The sequence below is a fragment of the Xenopus laevis genome, chromosome 7L (genome assembly GCF_017654675.1).
Source record: "Xenopus laevis strain J_2021 chromosome 7L, Xenopus_laevis_v10.1, whole genome shotgun sequence".
NCBI classification, from domain to species: domain Eukaryota; kingdom Metazoa; phylum Chordata; class Amphibia; order Anura; family Pipidae; genus Xenopus; species Xenopus laevis.
Genome location: NC_054383.1, coordinates 67,401,532 through 67,415,440, shown reverse-complemented (window position 1 = coordinate 67,415,440; position 13,909 = coordinate 67,401,532). Strand labels below are relative to the sequence as shown.

At 35.2% G+C, this 13,909-nt stretch overlaps 1 protein-coding gene across 6 annotated transcripts in view; it reads left to right on the top strand.

Moving 5' to 3' along the window:
• Window positions 1–13,909, top strand: part of LOC108696363 (serine/threonine-protein kinase mTOR) — a 122,286-nt gene that overhangs the window by 100,905 nt on the left and 7,472 nt on the right. For all 6 annotated transcript variants that reach the window (XM_018225661.2, XM_018225660.2, XM_018225659.2 and 3 more), the window contains 10 exons: window positions 1,491–1,589; window positions 6,524–6,646; window positions 6,732–6,914; window positions 7,177–7,311; window positions 7,407–7,581; window positions 9,387–9,522; window positions 10,595–10,742; window positions 10,825–10,947; window positions 11,181–11,263; window positions 13,523–13,595. In XM_018225661.2, the coding sequence (XP_018081150.1) occupies window positions 1,491–1,589; window positions 6,524–6,646; window positions 6,732–6,914; window positions 7,177–7,311; window positions 7,407–7,581; window positions 9,387–9,522; window positions 10,595–10,742; window positions 10,825–10,947; window positions 11,181–11,263; window positions 13,523–13,595 (1,278 nt within the window). The remainder of the gene's footprint in view (window positions 1–1,490; window positions 1,590–6,523; window positions 6,647–6,731; window positions 6,915–7,176; window positions 7,312–7,406; window positions 7,582–9,386; window positions 9,523–10,594; window positions 10,743–10,824; window positions 10,948–11,180; window positions 11,264–13,522; window positions 13,596–13,909) is intronic.

Here is a 13,909-nt window from a genome sequence, read left to right as displayed (position 1 = left end):
ACAGTGATTGGTTTAGGATGCTGGTCTCATAGTGTAGCACCGTTATGCACGATATACACACACCCAGGGAGTGTGGTCAGTTATCCAAAATATTGGGACCTGGAATTTTCCAGATAAGAAGTTAGTCTACATTAAGTACAAGATACTGTCTATTTATTTCATAGAAATTGCAAATATTTAAAAAATGAAGAAAAAGTAGGATGCAATGGTATAGAGAAAAATAGATTTCATATCTATACTGTCAATATAAAATCATTCTTTTAACAGAAAATGGAATTTTAAAACCGGGTTCTTTGATCTGGTAGAAACACAATGTTTCTAACACCCCCACTGAAGACTTTTAACTATTATTACTATTTTCAGAACTTAAGCAACCTCAGAATGCCAAACACTTCACTGAGCACTGGAATTCTATATACTCTGTGGGAGACTTCCTCACGTCTGGGGCCCAGTGAAGAGTCAGAGCTGTCTGTATTCTCGTGCTGGTGTGACTAAAAATTCAGAGGACATTGGGTTCTGGAGTTTGCACTTTATTATGGGGTGTCAGCATCTCTTTAAGAGAAATCTTCTTGTCTCAGGTCATCCATTTGGTTTAGCTGCCCGTTTTTGAAATACAGCTCCTTGCATCTATTTAGTGCATTTTGAAATAGTAGCAATTTATCAGTATCTAGATTGATCTTATAATAGTATCCCAGTAACTACAGTCATTTTAGTAGAAATTGATTATCCATTTATATGTCCGGGCTAGATTTTGCTTAATACCTTTCATAATATAACCAATGATAACATTATAGACAGACAGCAGGGGATATTTTTGCATAAAAAAAGAACCTGCCCTTAGAACTGAGGAACTAAACTTTCATATGAAGGGGCAAAATCGGTTCTTGGCAGTGAGCTTGTCGAATACCCACAACTACAGTTAGTTTTTATAGGCGTGTGTATAAATATTTGTGTAAATGTTGGTGCATCAATAGGTCTGTAATATATCCCCACTTCAAAACATACTTCCAGGTTTATTGGCTACACATGACATTAGATGAAATTGCCCCTAGTGTGCATGGGTCTGTTGTTTGAATATGATTAACAATGTCCATAAAGTGCAGTGTAACATGTGGTGGCTATATACATAACGAATGATATTTAACTGTTGATTAGATTCTGTAATTTGAAAGTATGCAAATGTCCAATAAAGTTATACTTTTCTCAGAGAAAACCTTCTGGATCAGAATAAATAGTTCCAACATGGTATACACTGCTGCTAAATTTCTTATTTATCTTTATTTAAATAAGTTTGAAGTTTATTGCATTGTTTTGTCTTCAAATGAAACAAGATTTGTAAGTAGCCCCAGAAGAACACTGCCGGTCTTCTATTCTCTAGTATGCCTAAGTTGCCCATGATTTCCTATGATTTTTGATGAGCCTTCAAACTGCTCCTTTGGACTTGACAAGAGCAGTGCTATACCATAATAAAATGTTTTGATATTTGATAGGTGATTCCTCAGCTTATTGCAAGGATAGACATACCAAGGGCTCTCGTAGGTCGTCTTATTCATCAGCTTCTCACAGATATTGGTAGATATCATCCACAGGTAAGTGTTTTACATGTCAATGTTTAGCATTTGTATGTCTGCATTTGTATAGACTATACTTATCAGAGTGGATGTTCGTAAACATCATAGACTTCTATCAGTATCACTAAAACGACACTGGGCATTGTTTTTGGTTTCCATGCCAGAAAGTTTGTTGCTGTAAGTGCATGAAACTTCAGCTCCATTGGTCTTGAAAGTGATGTAAACCATACTTTGGCCTGCTGGAGAATAGTGGCTGCCCCAACTAAGTTTGATTAATTAAAGTGAAGCTCCAAAAGCTGCATAGGGTTTTGGAATCTTACAGGCAAACGTTAGGGCAGTCACACACACTTAACCTAGCATGCCCAAGTTATTACTAAACTGAATTGCTTCTGGTTATTTCACTTTTTGGTTTTCTTGGCTAAACTAATAGAACTGTGTTTTGCCAGCAATTTTCCTTATTTAAACCTTGGTTAGCCATTTGCCCTCTCCCTTTTTTAATCAAATGTCTTGTTCCATATTTCAATCTCTTGTGATCCTAGCAATGTTTTAGTCTTATTCTTGTTTAATATCTAGCTTCCTCCATTCAGTAGCTAACTGTCCCGTATACCTCTTAAAGTTGCAATATGCCAATATAGGCAGAAAAACATTTTAAACCAGTATCACAAATGGCTGTTCAAGCCAAAAGAGCATCATCACCTTAAGAACAATTGCTTTTTGGACAATGATATACAAAACAATATACCCTCTGTTGCAGGGCTGTCCAATTGCCTGCCCTATGCTCCCTGTGTGTGCCATAGTCTGCCTGTCCTATGCTCCCTGTATGTGCCATGCTCTGCCTGCTCTATGCTACCTGTATGTGCCTTACTTTACCTTCCCTATAATCTGCCTGCCCTATTCTCCTTGGGTGTGCCATACTCTGTCTGTGCAATACTCTGCCATACTCTGCCTTCCTTGTGCTCCCTGTGTGTGCCCTGCTCTGCTTGTGGAACATAAGCCTGGCATTCTGGGGATTTGTTAGCATTTGAAAATTATTGTTGGGGCCCCCCAAGGTGTTTAATCATGTGCTGGGGCTGCTGTGTTATCCACAGGGGAGGAGGAGGTATATGTATTTAAGGGTATGTCTTAACATGACTTCACTTTTTTCACATTTTCACATATCATGAGTGATATCCCTGCAGTGAGCACCAACTCTTTTTTATTTGGTGTGTTATTAATGGGGTAAAATGGGTGTGGTTTAAAGTGGGTGTGGTCTAAAAGACCAGAAAAATTCCGGCCTTTGGTACCACAAAAGTTGGACAACACTGCTCTATTGTAATACAGTACACAAGTTTTTCAATCTTGTGAAACAAATGATATCACTGAGCACCAATCATTAATGGTAACAAATCTAAGCACATTTTATAAGGATATATTTTACAGGATATTCATGCCTCTTGTATTAGATAATTAATACTATAAAGGTATGGGACCTATTTTCCAGTATGGCCAGGATCTAGGGTTTTCTGGACAATGGGTCTTTATGTAATTTGGATCGCCATAGCGTAAGTCTACTAAAAAATTATTTAAATATTAATAAATGCAATAGGACTGTATATCTTAGTTGGGAGTGAGTACAAGGTACAGTTTTATTATTAAAGAGAAAACAGAAATCAGTTTTACAAATTGTAATTATTTGATTAAAGTGGAGTCTATGGGAGATGTCCTTCCCGTAATTTAGAGCTTATAGATAATGGATCCCATACCTTTACCCCCTATTGTAAATTATAAGTAATATATAATATAAATGCACAATCCAGAGGACGTTCTTTTATACAGGTAATGGAACTCTGAGGTGACTTCTAATATGCACATATTTTACAAAAGTTTTACATTATTTGTTATAATACACAAGTTTCAATGAGTCATGCGTTACATATATCACGTCATTAAGTGCCAATTGTAACCAATGACATTGGTAAGTACTGTTTGTAAAGATGTGGTGTTCAGTAGATCTCAAGAGTCTGTCAGCAAACCACTTATCTTAATCACCCTCCTGTTTCATGTGTTTCAATTACATTAAGGTTACATAAGCAATAGTTGCTTGTTAAATGTAGCAATATACATTTTCTCAATATTTACATGGAACCGAATGCTTTTATGGATGTAGATCATAATGGGACAACATCACTAAAAGTAGACCTTGCATTAGTAAAGTATGGGAGCTCCTGCTGTAGGTCATAATGGGTAATGTATCCCCCTTTAAAATTCGTAAAAATATTAGAAGAAATGTTATGTGAGCTATATATATGGTCACGGAACTCCTCAGTGACTGCTAATATGTTTATAAATTACAGTAGGGTGTAGATATTCGAATATATATTATGAGTAATGATTTCATACTGATCATTTTAGAGTCCACACAAGATCCTCTATCTATATTTACCTCTTGTAATTCCCAGAAAATAATGCAGAAATCTCGTGCCATACCAGTTAAGCATTTTTATTCATTGAGGAATACTTAGCCCTGTGGAATTTTCTTTCATAGGTACTTGTGGCAGCAGATTGTAAATGGAATGTACAATGAAATTGGATATATTACTTCAGGGGAAACACACATTGCAGCAATGAAGTGTTTGTAGTTAAAAGAATCAGTTTAATGCTCTGAAATTATTTCAGGGCAGTAAAACAGCTTGAGTTTTGTCTACATATCCTGGAAACTGCACTGTAATTTCAAAACAATTTTTTAACAAGAAAAGTAGTTATGCAAGTTTAAATGCAAGAATGCAAATGTATTATGGCAATTCGAATCATTACTAAATTCCTATTGTTCTTGGGTACATTTTAAGGAGGGTATATTTTGGATTTAAATACCAGGGCACATTTTAAAATGAATCTGGTTTAAATTTGTGTGCAAGTCCGTTCAACCTGTACAGTGCAGTAAATATGTGCTTTCCAAATTCTCCAATAGGGCCAGGACCCACTAAACTAGATATTATAAAAAATATAGTTGAGGACCAATAGATGCTGCTGCAATACAGAATTACAGGCAAAGTTACTAATCAAATGGGTTCAAATTTGCTACCGGTCTAATCACCTATAACAACCAGTCAGACCAGTGAGGAGGCAACATTTACTGGTAACCTGTTTAAAAGCAAGCATCTTAATGGTTGCCATGGGTTACTCCTTCTGGGCAAATTTTGTGCCTAAATACTGGAGTAAATTGATAATTTTAGATATGTTACATAATTGTTAAGTTATTATAATTAGAAATCTCCTTATTTCCATGCGTTGAAACTTAACAGTGATTTACAATGTATACATTTTAGATGCTTCACAATTTATTCTAAAAATGCTTTGTAGCTGCATTTTAGCAGGGGACCTGTCACTTTAAGAAATAATTCCAAATCCTATGTAATGGTGTTAGTCAAGCAAAATAATCTTTACTTACACTATATAAAGTATTGAAATCTTGATTCCATAGTCTTGGAGATCACAATAATATCACATAGGCAGGCACCATTTTGTGAACATTGTTATTAAGGCAAACTTTGCATCATGGCAAAATCTTATGTGCCAGAATGGGGCGCTTGATGCCCATGCCCAAGCACTGGCTGCACAATTTGATGGTGAGGAGGAAGGGGGAATGTGGGAAGGGCAGTGACACCTTGGAAATGCAGAATGGAAGTAAAAGTAATTGACTTCCCTGCTGCTATGCCTAAGGCATAAAGGAGGGTCAAGTATTCTATGATTGAGAGCTGAGACTTTTAAACAAGTTTAAAACAGGTATAGATGCTTTAATAAAATAAATAATTTGGGTTTAATTTGCAAATTACTTTTATTATACATATTTTTATGTCTGGGTAACATGCCCACAGCATCTTGACACAGCAGTGGATTTTGGTGCAAAAATGCATACTTTCAGAAACACTTCGTAGAAGGCATCAGACTGTGTTTACAATCCTGCTATTCTACCCACACTGGCCTGTGTGTATTTCTTAGGTCCATTCCCTGAATACCTGGCGACATCTCAATAACAATAAAACATACAAACTGAAGTGCACACACCAAAATTGATGTGGGTGCTTAACCAATTTATTTGGTCATTACCATATCACCATTTCATGAAAAATATTAATGATATGATAATGGCTGAATAAATGGGTAAACCTGTTCTTTCCAATTTGTATGTTCAATATTTCACATTTGAGGCATCTATATGTACCTTTTTATGTACACATAATGAGGTTTTTTTTAATTCTGCACATCTGATATCTGATGATTATTTTTCTCTTAATGGCTCTGATCAGATTCTGGTACAGTACTCAAACAGTCCATCTTATTTTTCTGCAACTTACTTTCCTGTTATTCATTTTGTTTAAATGTGAACTTAATATTATTTTTAAATATAAATATACATTTTCAAGGGTTGTTGAAACATGGTGGAGCATTATAACTATGTAGCCATCTACTATACACATATAAATTATAATGTTGTAAACAGCACCTATTGTTAGTCTTTGCAAACTGTCATCATTGTAACCTTTGGACCTTAATTTTAGGCCTCCATACAATTTTCCCCATAAACTAATGTACTGTGATCATTTACAAGTAAAATAAATATGTTTTAATAACCCGTGTTTTACCTTATAGTCATTTTTATGAAAATATTATTTGTAGTTAGACCGATACAGTCTTTGTTGTTTTGAATATGGCCCAGACTCCTCTGGGAAATGACCCCAGTTAAACCACAGTGGTGCGTATATAACCATGTTTTAGTGATTTCCTCATACTTCACACTTCATTAATTTAGAATAAGGATTGTATGCATAAAGTTTCCCATGGTATTAAGGATTACAAGAACAGCTATGTTGGTGGCATTCATTTCCTGTGATAGTGACTTTTTTTTTTTTTTTTTATCTTGTTTTAACATGTATTTCCAGTGATCATACCCGATTTATTTCTTTACTCCATAGGCTCTAATTTACCCACTCACAGTGGCCTCTAAGTCAACAACCACTGCTCGCCACAATGCAGCCAATAAAATTCTAAAGAACATGTGTGAGCATAGCAACACATTAGTACAGCAAGCCGTGATGGTAAGAATAAATCAAGAATAATCACTAATCATTGCTTTGTTTCATATAAAGTATGAATTTAACAGCTTTGTCCTGCTATATATAGGTAAGTGAAGAACTTATTCGTGTTGCCATACTTTGGCATGAGATGTGGCATGAAGGCCTAGAAGAAGCATCACGCTTATATTTTGGTGAAAGGAATGTGAAAGGGATGTTTGCTGTACTTGATCCACTGCATGCCATGATGGAGAGAGGACCTCAAACTCTTAAGGAAACCTCTTTCAACCAGGTATGGTTCTAATCACTATACCAGCTCATTCTATAAACATGATTCAGTTCATTCTTTAAGTCCTCTATACTAAGTACTATGGGTTTGTTGTAATGAATGATATCATGTCTTTAGGCAATAAATTATATTTATTGGAAAGGTTAAGTAATATGCTTGCAGGAAATTGGGGGTCCCTAAGAAACACCCTGTCTAGGATTCCATTTAATCTTAATCCGACTCTGCCCTAATCTCTTTTTAAACTTCTGATATTCATTTTATGCAGGCATATGGTAGAGACCTGATGGAAGCTCAGGACTGGTGTAGAAAGTACATGAAATCTGGAAATGTGAAGGATCTCACACAGGCCTGGGACCTATATTACCATGTTTTCCGAAGAATCTCAAAGCAGCTGCCTCAGGTGTTACATCCAGATTGATTGCTGCATGAAAACACATTATTTCAAAATGCTATGTGAATCTCAGTGGCTTAATCCCTATTATTTCTATATTTAAGCTCACTTCTTTGGAACTTCAGTATGTATCCCCGAAATTACTTATGTGCCGAGATTTGGAGTTAGCTGTGCCAGGAACATACGACCCTAATCAACCAATCATACGTATTCAGTCTATTGCACCATCTCTTCAGGTCATAACCTCCAAACAGAGGCCTCGAAAATTAACCTTAATGGGTATGTAATTAATACATGTGCACTTATGTATTAGATAGAATGTGTACGTACCATTGTTAGAGAGATGTAGTACTTACAATGAGAGAGATATAGTACTTACAATGCATAACTCAATGGCACATATTGGAAAAGTTTGATTTTCTGAAAAAAAATTTTTATAAATGGATTTTTTATTTGAATGCTAGAAAATACCATTCCAGAGCAGTGCAGTCATGGGTGAAGTGGCTGAAAAATATGTCTGTCAATATTTTTGAGAAATAATCAGCCACCTTTCTATTGCACCAGCAGGGTCAGCAAGATTATCATGGTAGCCACGGCAAGAGTGTTTAGCTGCCTGTCCTTGAGAACAGGCATCAAAACATGCTGTCTGCCATTAACATAAAACTTGAAGATCCATGAGTAGTAGTAAAAACAATGAATAGTACTTTAATCAACAGAGTACAAATGCGATTGTTGCAGGTAGTAGCCCAAGGTGTTATGCCATTTATTGTATTAAATATGAATTTCTGCCAATATAGGCAGATATTGCACTAACTATTTTGTGCTTGAATGATTTTCAAGTTGCACAGTGTTGACTTTTTTTTTACTTATTATTTTTTCTTGAAATCGGGAGACTCTGTCATGTATGCCGTATACTGCCTGTAGGGAGGTAGAGTTCTAAAAAGAAAATACAAATGTACCAATGAGAACAAGTGTCTACTCTTAATTCCTTTTAGGCAGGAAGGTGCTTCACTCAAAGACCCAGCAGTTCATAATTCTATGTCTTGTGAGCTCCATTCACTTTTTCCCCTCCCTAAACATTGGGTTTGTTTGGATCAGTGATGTACAGACTTTAGTGAGGTGGGGTCTAATTTAAGTGAAGATCTATCATGGGTCTTCTGCCTTAAGTGGTACACTTCCTTTAAAAATATATATTCAGTACAATGAGAGAAAACATATAGTGGGTCTAATCTAATAAATGGTCTTAAAGGTAAACTAAGGCTAAGATTTAAATGTAGTTTGAACATTGTCCCATGGAAAAAGAAACTTCATAAATATAATCCATTAATTTTGCAGTGTTAAGCCTCACTATCCTCCTGGCAATCTTTCTCTTTTAATGCAGAAATTGGGTTCAGATTGTGAACAGTAACTTATTTTCAAGAGATGAGGCTCAAATCACATTTTCATATACCTGATGGCCCCCTTTTATCTTTACTTGTCTAGTTACAGATAGCAATGAATCAGTGGGTATTGTTATTGAAAATAAGAACTGAATTTGATATTATTTGAAAATATTGATTGCCATTGGTTACTGGATGATGGCAAATATATACCTTTTACAATACCCCATATAGTATTGAAATAAACTATATTTATTTCTTAAGCCACTGTTTTCAATTCTGAAAAAAAAAATAACAAGAAGAGTGATACATATATATTAGTAATTTTTTGGGTCCTTTACACATTTAGCTATGTCTATCCTGCACTTCTGGGCATAGTGCCTGATGGGAGAGAATACATCATTAGTGCTTTCAATATATATATATATATATATATATATATATATATATATATATATATATATATATATATATATATATATATATATATATATATATATATATATATATATATATATATATATATATATATATATATATATATATAAAACATTTTAAGCTATTTTTACCATTCATTTTTTTAAGAATTTTAGTCACATACTATTAACATTTTAGGTGCACCAGCCCTGTATGTGTGTGAATTATGTTTTTACACATTTTTATGTTGTCTTCCTTAAATATATACTCTTTTGGTTGATCTGACAGGTAGCAATGGGCATGAGTTTATGTTCCTGTTAAAGGGGCATGAGGATTTGCGTCAAGATGAGAGAGTAATGCAGCTCTTTGGGTTGGTAAACACATTGCTAGCCAATGACCCGGCATCTCTGCGCAAAAACTTGAGGTAACTGTGTCTGCATAGATTCCCACCTCCCTTCCCTTTATATAATTTGTAATGCTACATATGCTGTACATCTTTATCCTAAACAAAACAGCTCCACAAGAGTTTTACATGACGTAATTCAAACTGGATTTATTTAATAAAACAAAATTACCAATCACCTTTTCTCAGTAAAAATAAATAAATGGTAAACTATGTAATGATGGTAAACTATGGGTTTTTTTTTTTGTTTTTTTTTTTTTCAACTATGGTTTTTGTCTTGCAGCTTAAAATGGAAAACAGGGAAAGTGAAGCTACAACATGTTTGGCCCTGTTCTGTTTATCTGTAATCTGTTAATTTAATGATCTACCTCACAATGACCAAACATGTAGTAGCTTTAGTTTCCCTAAATGACGTGTTTAGCTCAATAAATAACACTTAGAAGATATTTTTCGTTTTACAACCACTGGCGAAAAGTATGTTCAGCACATGGCTTATTCACTGAGCTTTAAGCTAAAGCCTTCCATATTGCTGTCTGAAATGTTGCCCTTGACAACCATTTATTTTCTTAATGCCAGGAACACATTATTGCCCTTTTACAGCTCCAGTGCACAACAGCACTGAACATCAATGTAGGTCAGTCAGGTTCCTGGACATGCTGTCTTGCAATAGTCTTTTGAAAATACTTGACTTAGTGAATCACACACAGTAACACAAAATTTACTGAAAGTAGGTGCATTTCTGCCCAAAGATACTTACAATATTTCTTAGTATGCAAGGGTAAATGTCAACCAGTGGGTGGGGAGTTGGCAAGTGAGAACGTCAGGATTGTCTAGTATCTTAAAAGAGAATGATCGTACCTGCTACCTTGGGCCAAGCTCTTTTTTTTTTGTCCCCTTCTTGCCTGTTCCCAAGAATTCAATACAGAATATTGCACTACCCTTTAAAAAGGATTATCTGGAACAGGTAATAATAAGTACTCCGGGCTGATACTTTTTTAAAGAGAGTAGCAGGTTAGCACTGGGGGAAAGAGGATGGAATTGCTAAGAAATATTATTTCTCCACTAATTTGTATTGTTTTCTTCATATCTTTAGTATCCAACGATATGCTGTAATCCCCTTGTCCACAAACTCAGGGCTGATTGGATGGGTACCACATTGTGACACACTTCATGCATTAATTCGAGACTATCGTGAAAAAAAGAAAATCCTGCTGAATATTGAGCATCGAATTATGTTGAGGGTAATGAAGGATGCACTGTATTTTTAAAGGGTGTCTCAAAAAGAAGAAAGGCATTAGCAGTAATACATTTCTTTATGTGCAGATGGCTCCAGATTATGATCACCTTACGTTAATGCAAAAGGTTGAAGTTTTTGAGCATGCTGTGAACAACACTGCTGGAGATGACCTAGCAAAGTTACTTTGGCTAAAAAGCCCCAGCTCTGAGGTAAAAACATACTCTTAAATCCTACTGAGAATTATATAGAATTGGTCAACTGAAAGTCCTATTTAGGAGTTGGTAGGCTTTGTGGTATTGATTAACTAAAAAGTGTCACCTATTTCTTTGTTTTCCTAAGCAAGAGATTGCCTCTACAGTAATTATATTTTTCATCCATTTAAGAATTTTTTTCTGTACTTATCACTCTGTATTTCATCATGTTATTCCCTTGATATTTCTAGGTCTGGTTTGATAGACGAACAAATTACACACGCTCCTTGGCAGTGATGTCTATGGTGGGATACATCCTTGGTCTAGGAGACAGGTCTGAATAAGTTAATATCGTAGTGTTTTTCAACTCCCTTATATAGGATTCCATTATAAAAAGCATTGCAAAATAGTGATACATTTATGCCAATTTATATGATGCAAACAACAATTGAGTTGTGTTTCAAGCCTTTGCTGACATCAGGTTTAACATAGGTTTAACATAGTAAATATAGTAACTTAGACTGAGAAAAGACACACGTCCATCAAGTTCAACTTTTTTTAACCTGATTAACTGCTAGTTGATCCAGAGGAAGGCAAAAAAAAAACAAAACATCTGAGCCTCTCCAATTTGCCTCAGAGGGGGAAAAATTCCTTCCTGACTCCAAAATGGCAATCGGACTAGTCCCTGAATCAACTTGTACTATGAGCTATCTTCCATAACCCTGTATTCCCTCACTAGGTTCTACATATTAAGTTACAGTATCTAATATTATTGAAATATGTAGTAAAGATACTGTGTCATCCTGTCCATAAAAAATGCTAAACATTGGTTCTGTTTTTCACTTGGTATAAGACCTCTGGCAGGAGGAAGGCACTTCTGTCTCAAAATTCACCAAAGAAATCTGTTTCAATTGGACTCATGAGGTTTATAGTATGCGCTATATCTGGAGATGATGTTCCACTGCAGTTCATGCATGGTTAGGATTTACTGTCATTGCAGTCACAGACTTATAGAGGTCTACCACCCCTCTATTACTATCAAGTGTAAAAATAGGGACAAATAGGCTTAAAGGGACCAAAATCTGTGAAAAGAAACTGTGAATTAATTATGGAAACATCAGAATAAAGAAGTAGTATATGGTGGTTCTTTTATACAAGTCCTACTTATGTTGGCAAATATCAAGCCAATTTAAAATTAATGGCACTTAATCCCCATTTTGTTTCGATTAAACTCCCTATAATAGGAACAGAACAAAATTTAAAAAGTCATGCTTTGTACTTTTGGAAGCTGAATTAAACCTTTATGACTGTGTCAAGACATTTTCAATGAAATTTCAAGCCAAGCTTATGATTTGCAACTTCTACAGAAAAAACTAGAAGCAACCCTATTTCTGTTGATTGTTTCTTTGTGACCAGGGGGGCTTGTTAAATTTTCTTCACAGGTTAGTACTGGAGCCATAAGGGTTGGTCAAGACTGACAGATATTCCGCAATAGGAATTCCATTTCTTCACTCATTTCATGTTTCCCTGGTGTTGTGAAAAATGAAAAGTCAGTGGGGGATTCATGGGAATCATTTGATCTTATAGAAAGAGCTAGTAGTGCCTCAAGCTAAGCCGAAAACTGCAAAGTAGGTCATTGTACTCTCCAGCTTTCTGCTGCATGAGACTTTGACTGTAAAAACAGTGCAGTTCAGACAGTGAAATAGCTTTAATAATGTCAAGTATTGGTCTTCTGTTCTCACAGGAAAAATGTGGGCCTTGGAGCGTCGACTGATAACCTCCTTTAGTACTCATAAAATAATTTTCCCTCTGCAAATGCACAAGCACATTTGCCAAGGGGTTGCTTGTTCTGTAAACCATATATTATTCTTCAGTTGACACTATAGTATACATGATAAACTGACCCATTTAGATTTCTCTCCCTAGTAGCAAGCATTATCTGAAATTCACATTTTTGTAGCAAAACAACCATATATGTTTCTTCCCCTGTAGATTTTCTTTTTGGTTTCTGTTGTTTCCTTGAAGTGACCATAGCATTTTCTGTCTTTTTTCTGAACCAGTGTTAACTCCTATAGCGTGACCTTGATAAACTTATAGTCATGTTGCTATTCAAGACCACACAATGTCTTCCAAATTAAAAAAATCTATTTTATGTTCTCCAGAGAATTCAGAATTCTTTAAAGTTATTCCCACATCATTGATTTTGGAGGCTAGAACCGCATCAAAGGCATTTCTTAGTTAAGTCTGGGGTCCTTCACTTTATGAATATTATGTTTATTATAATAGATTTCCTAACAATGCATGAAGGATTTCGGAGAAAAGTATACTATTTCAATGCTTCAGCATGCAAAGTTGAAATGCCTTTGTTTGCTGTTGCAAATTACTTTTGTGTAAATATGCTGTGATGTGTTACTGGAGAAAATCAGAAATTGTATATTTCACTTATTGTAAGTTTTCTTTACAATTTTACATGAAATAATTTTCCAAAATTTATAGGTCATCTTTCAATTTAGTGTCCCTGAAAAGTCTGGAAAAACCTATTGAATGAATATAATAATACTTTGCATATGACGTTTTTATTTTTTGTATGTAGGCATCCATCTAACCTGATGCTGGATCGCCTCAGTGGGAAAATCCTACATATAGACTTTGGGGACTGTTTTGAGGTAATCACAATTGTTAAAGACAGTATGGTATTGATATTGTTTAACTATTTCCTTGTCGGCAGTCAACTCTTTGATGTATGACGTGCCTTGCCACAAATGCATGGAATAGGTTAAAGAAGTGGTTTCACTCGCAAGTTCAAATTATTGTTGAGTAGTGGCTCTGATCCTCCAGGTAGGATATCTAAAATACAGTCCTATGAAAAAGTTTGCTTTCAAATTATCAAAATGACAAGGGTACCCAAATTTTTGCACAGCCAGTGTTTCACATTTGATTTAATTTCATACAACTGAATACTGCTTCACTAAAAATCTTT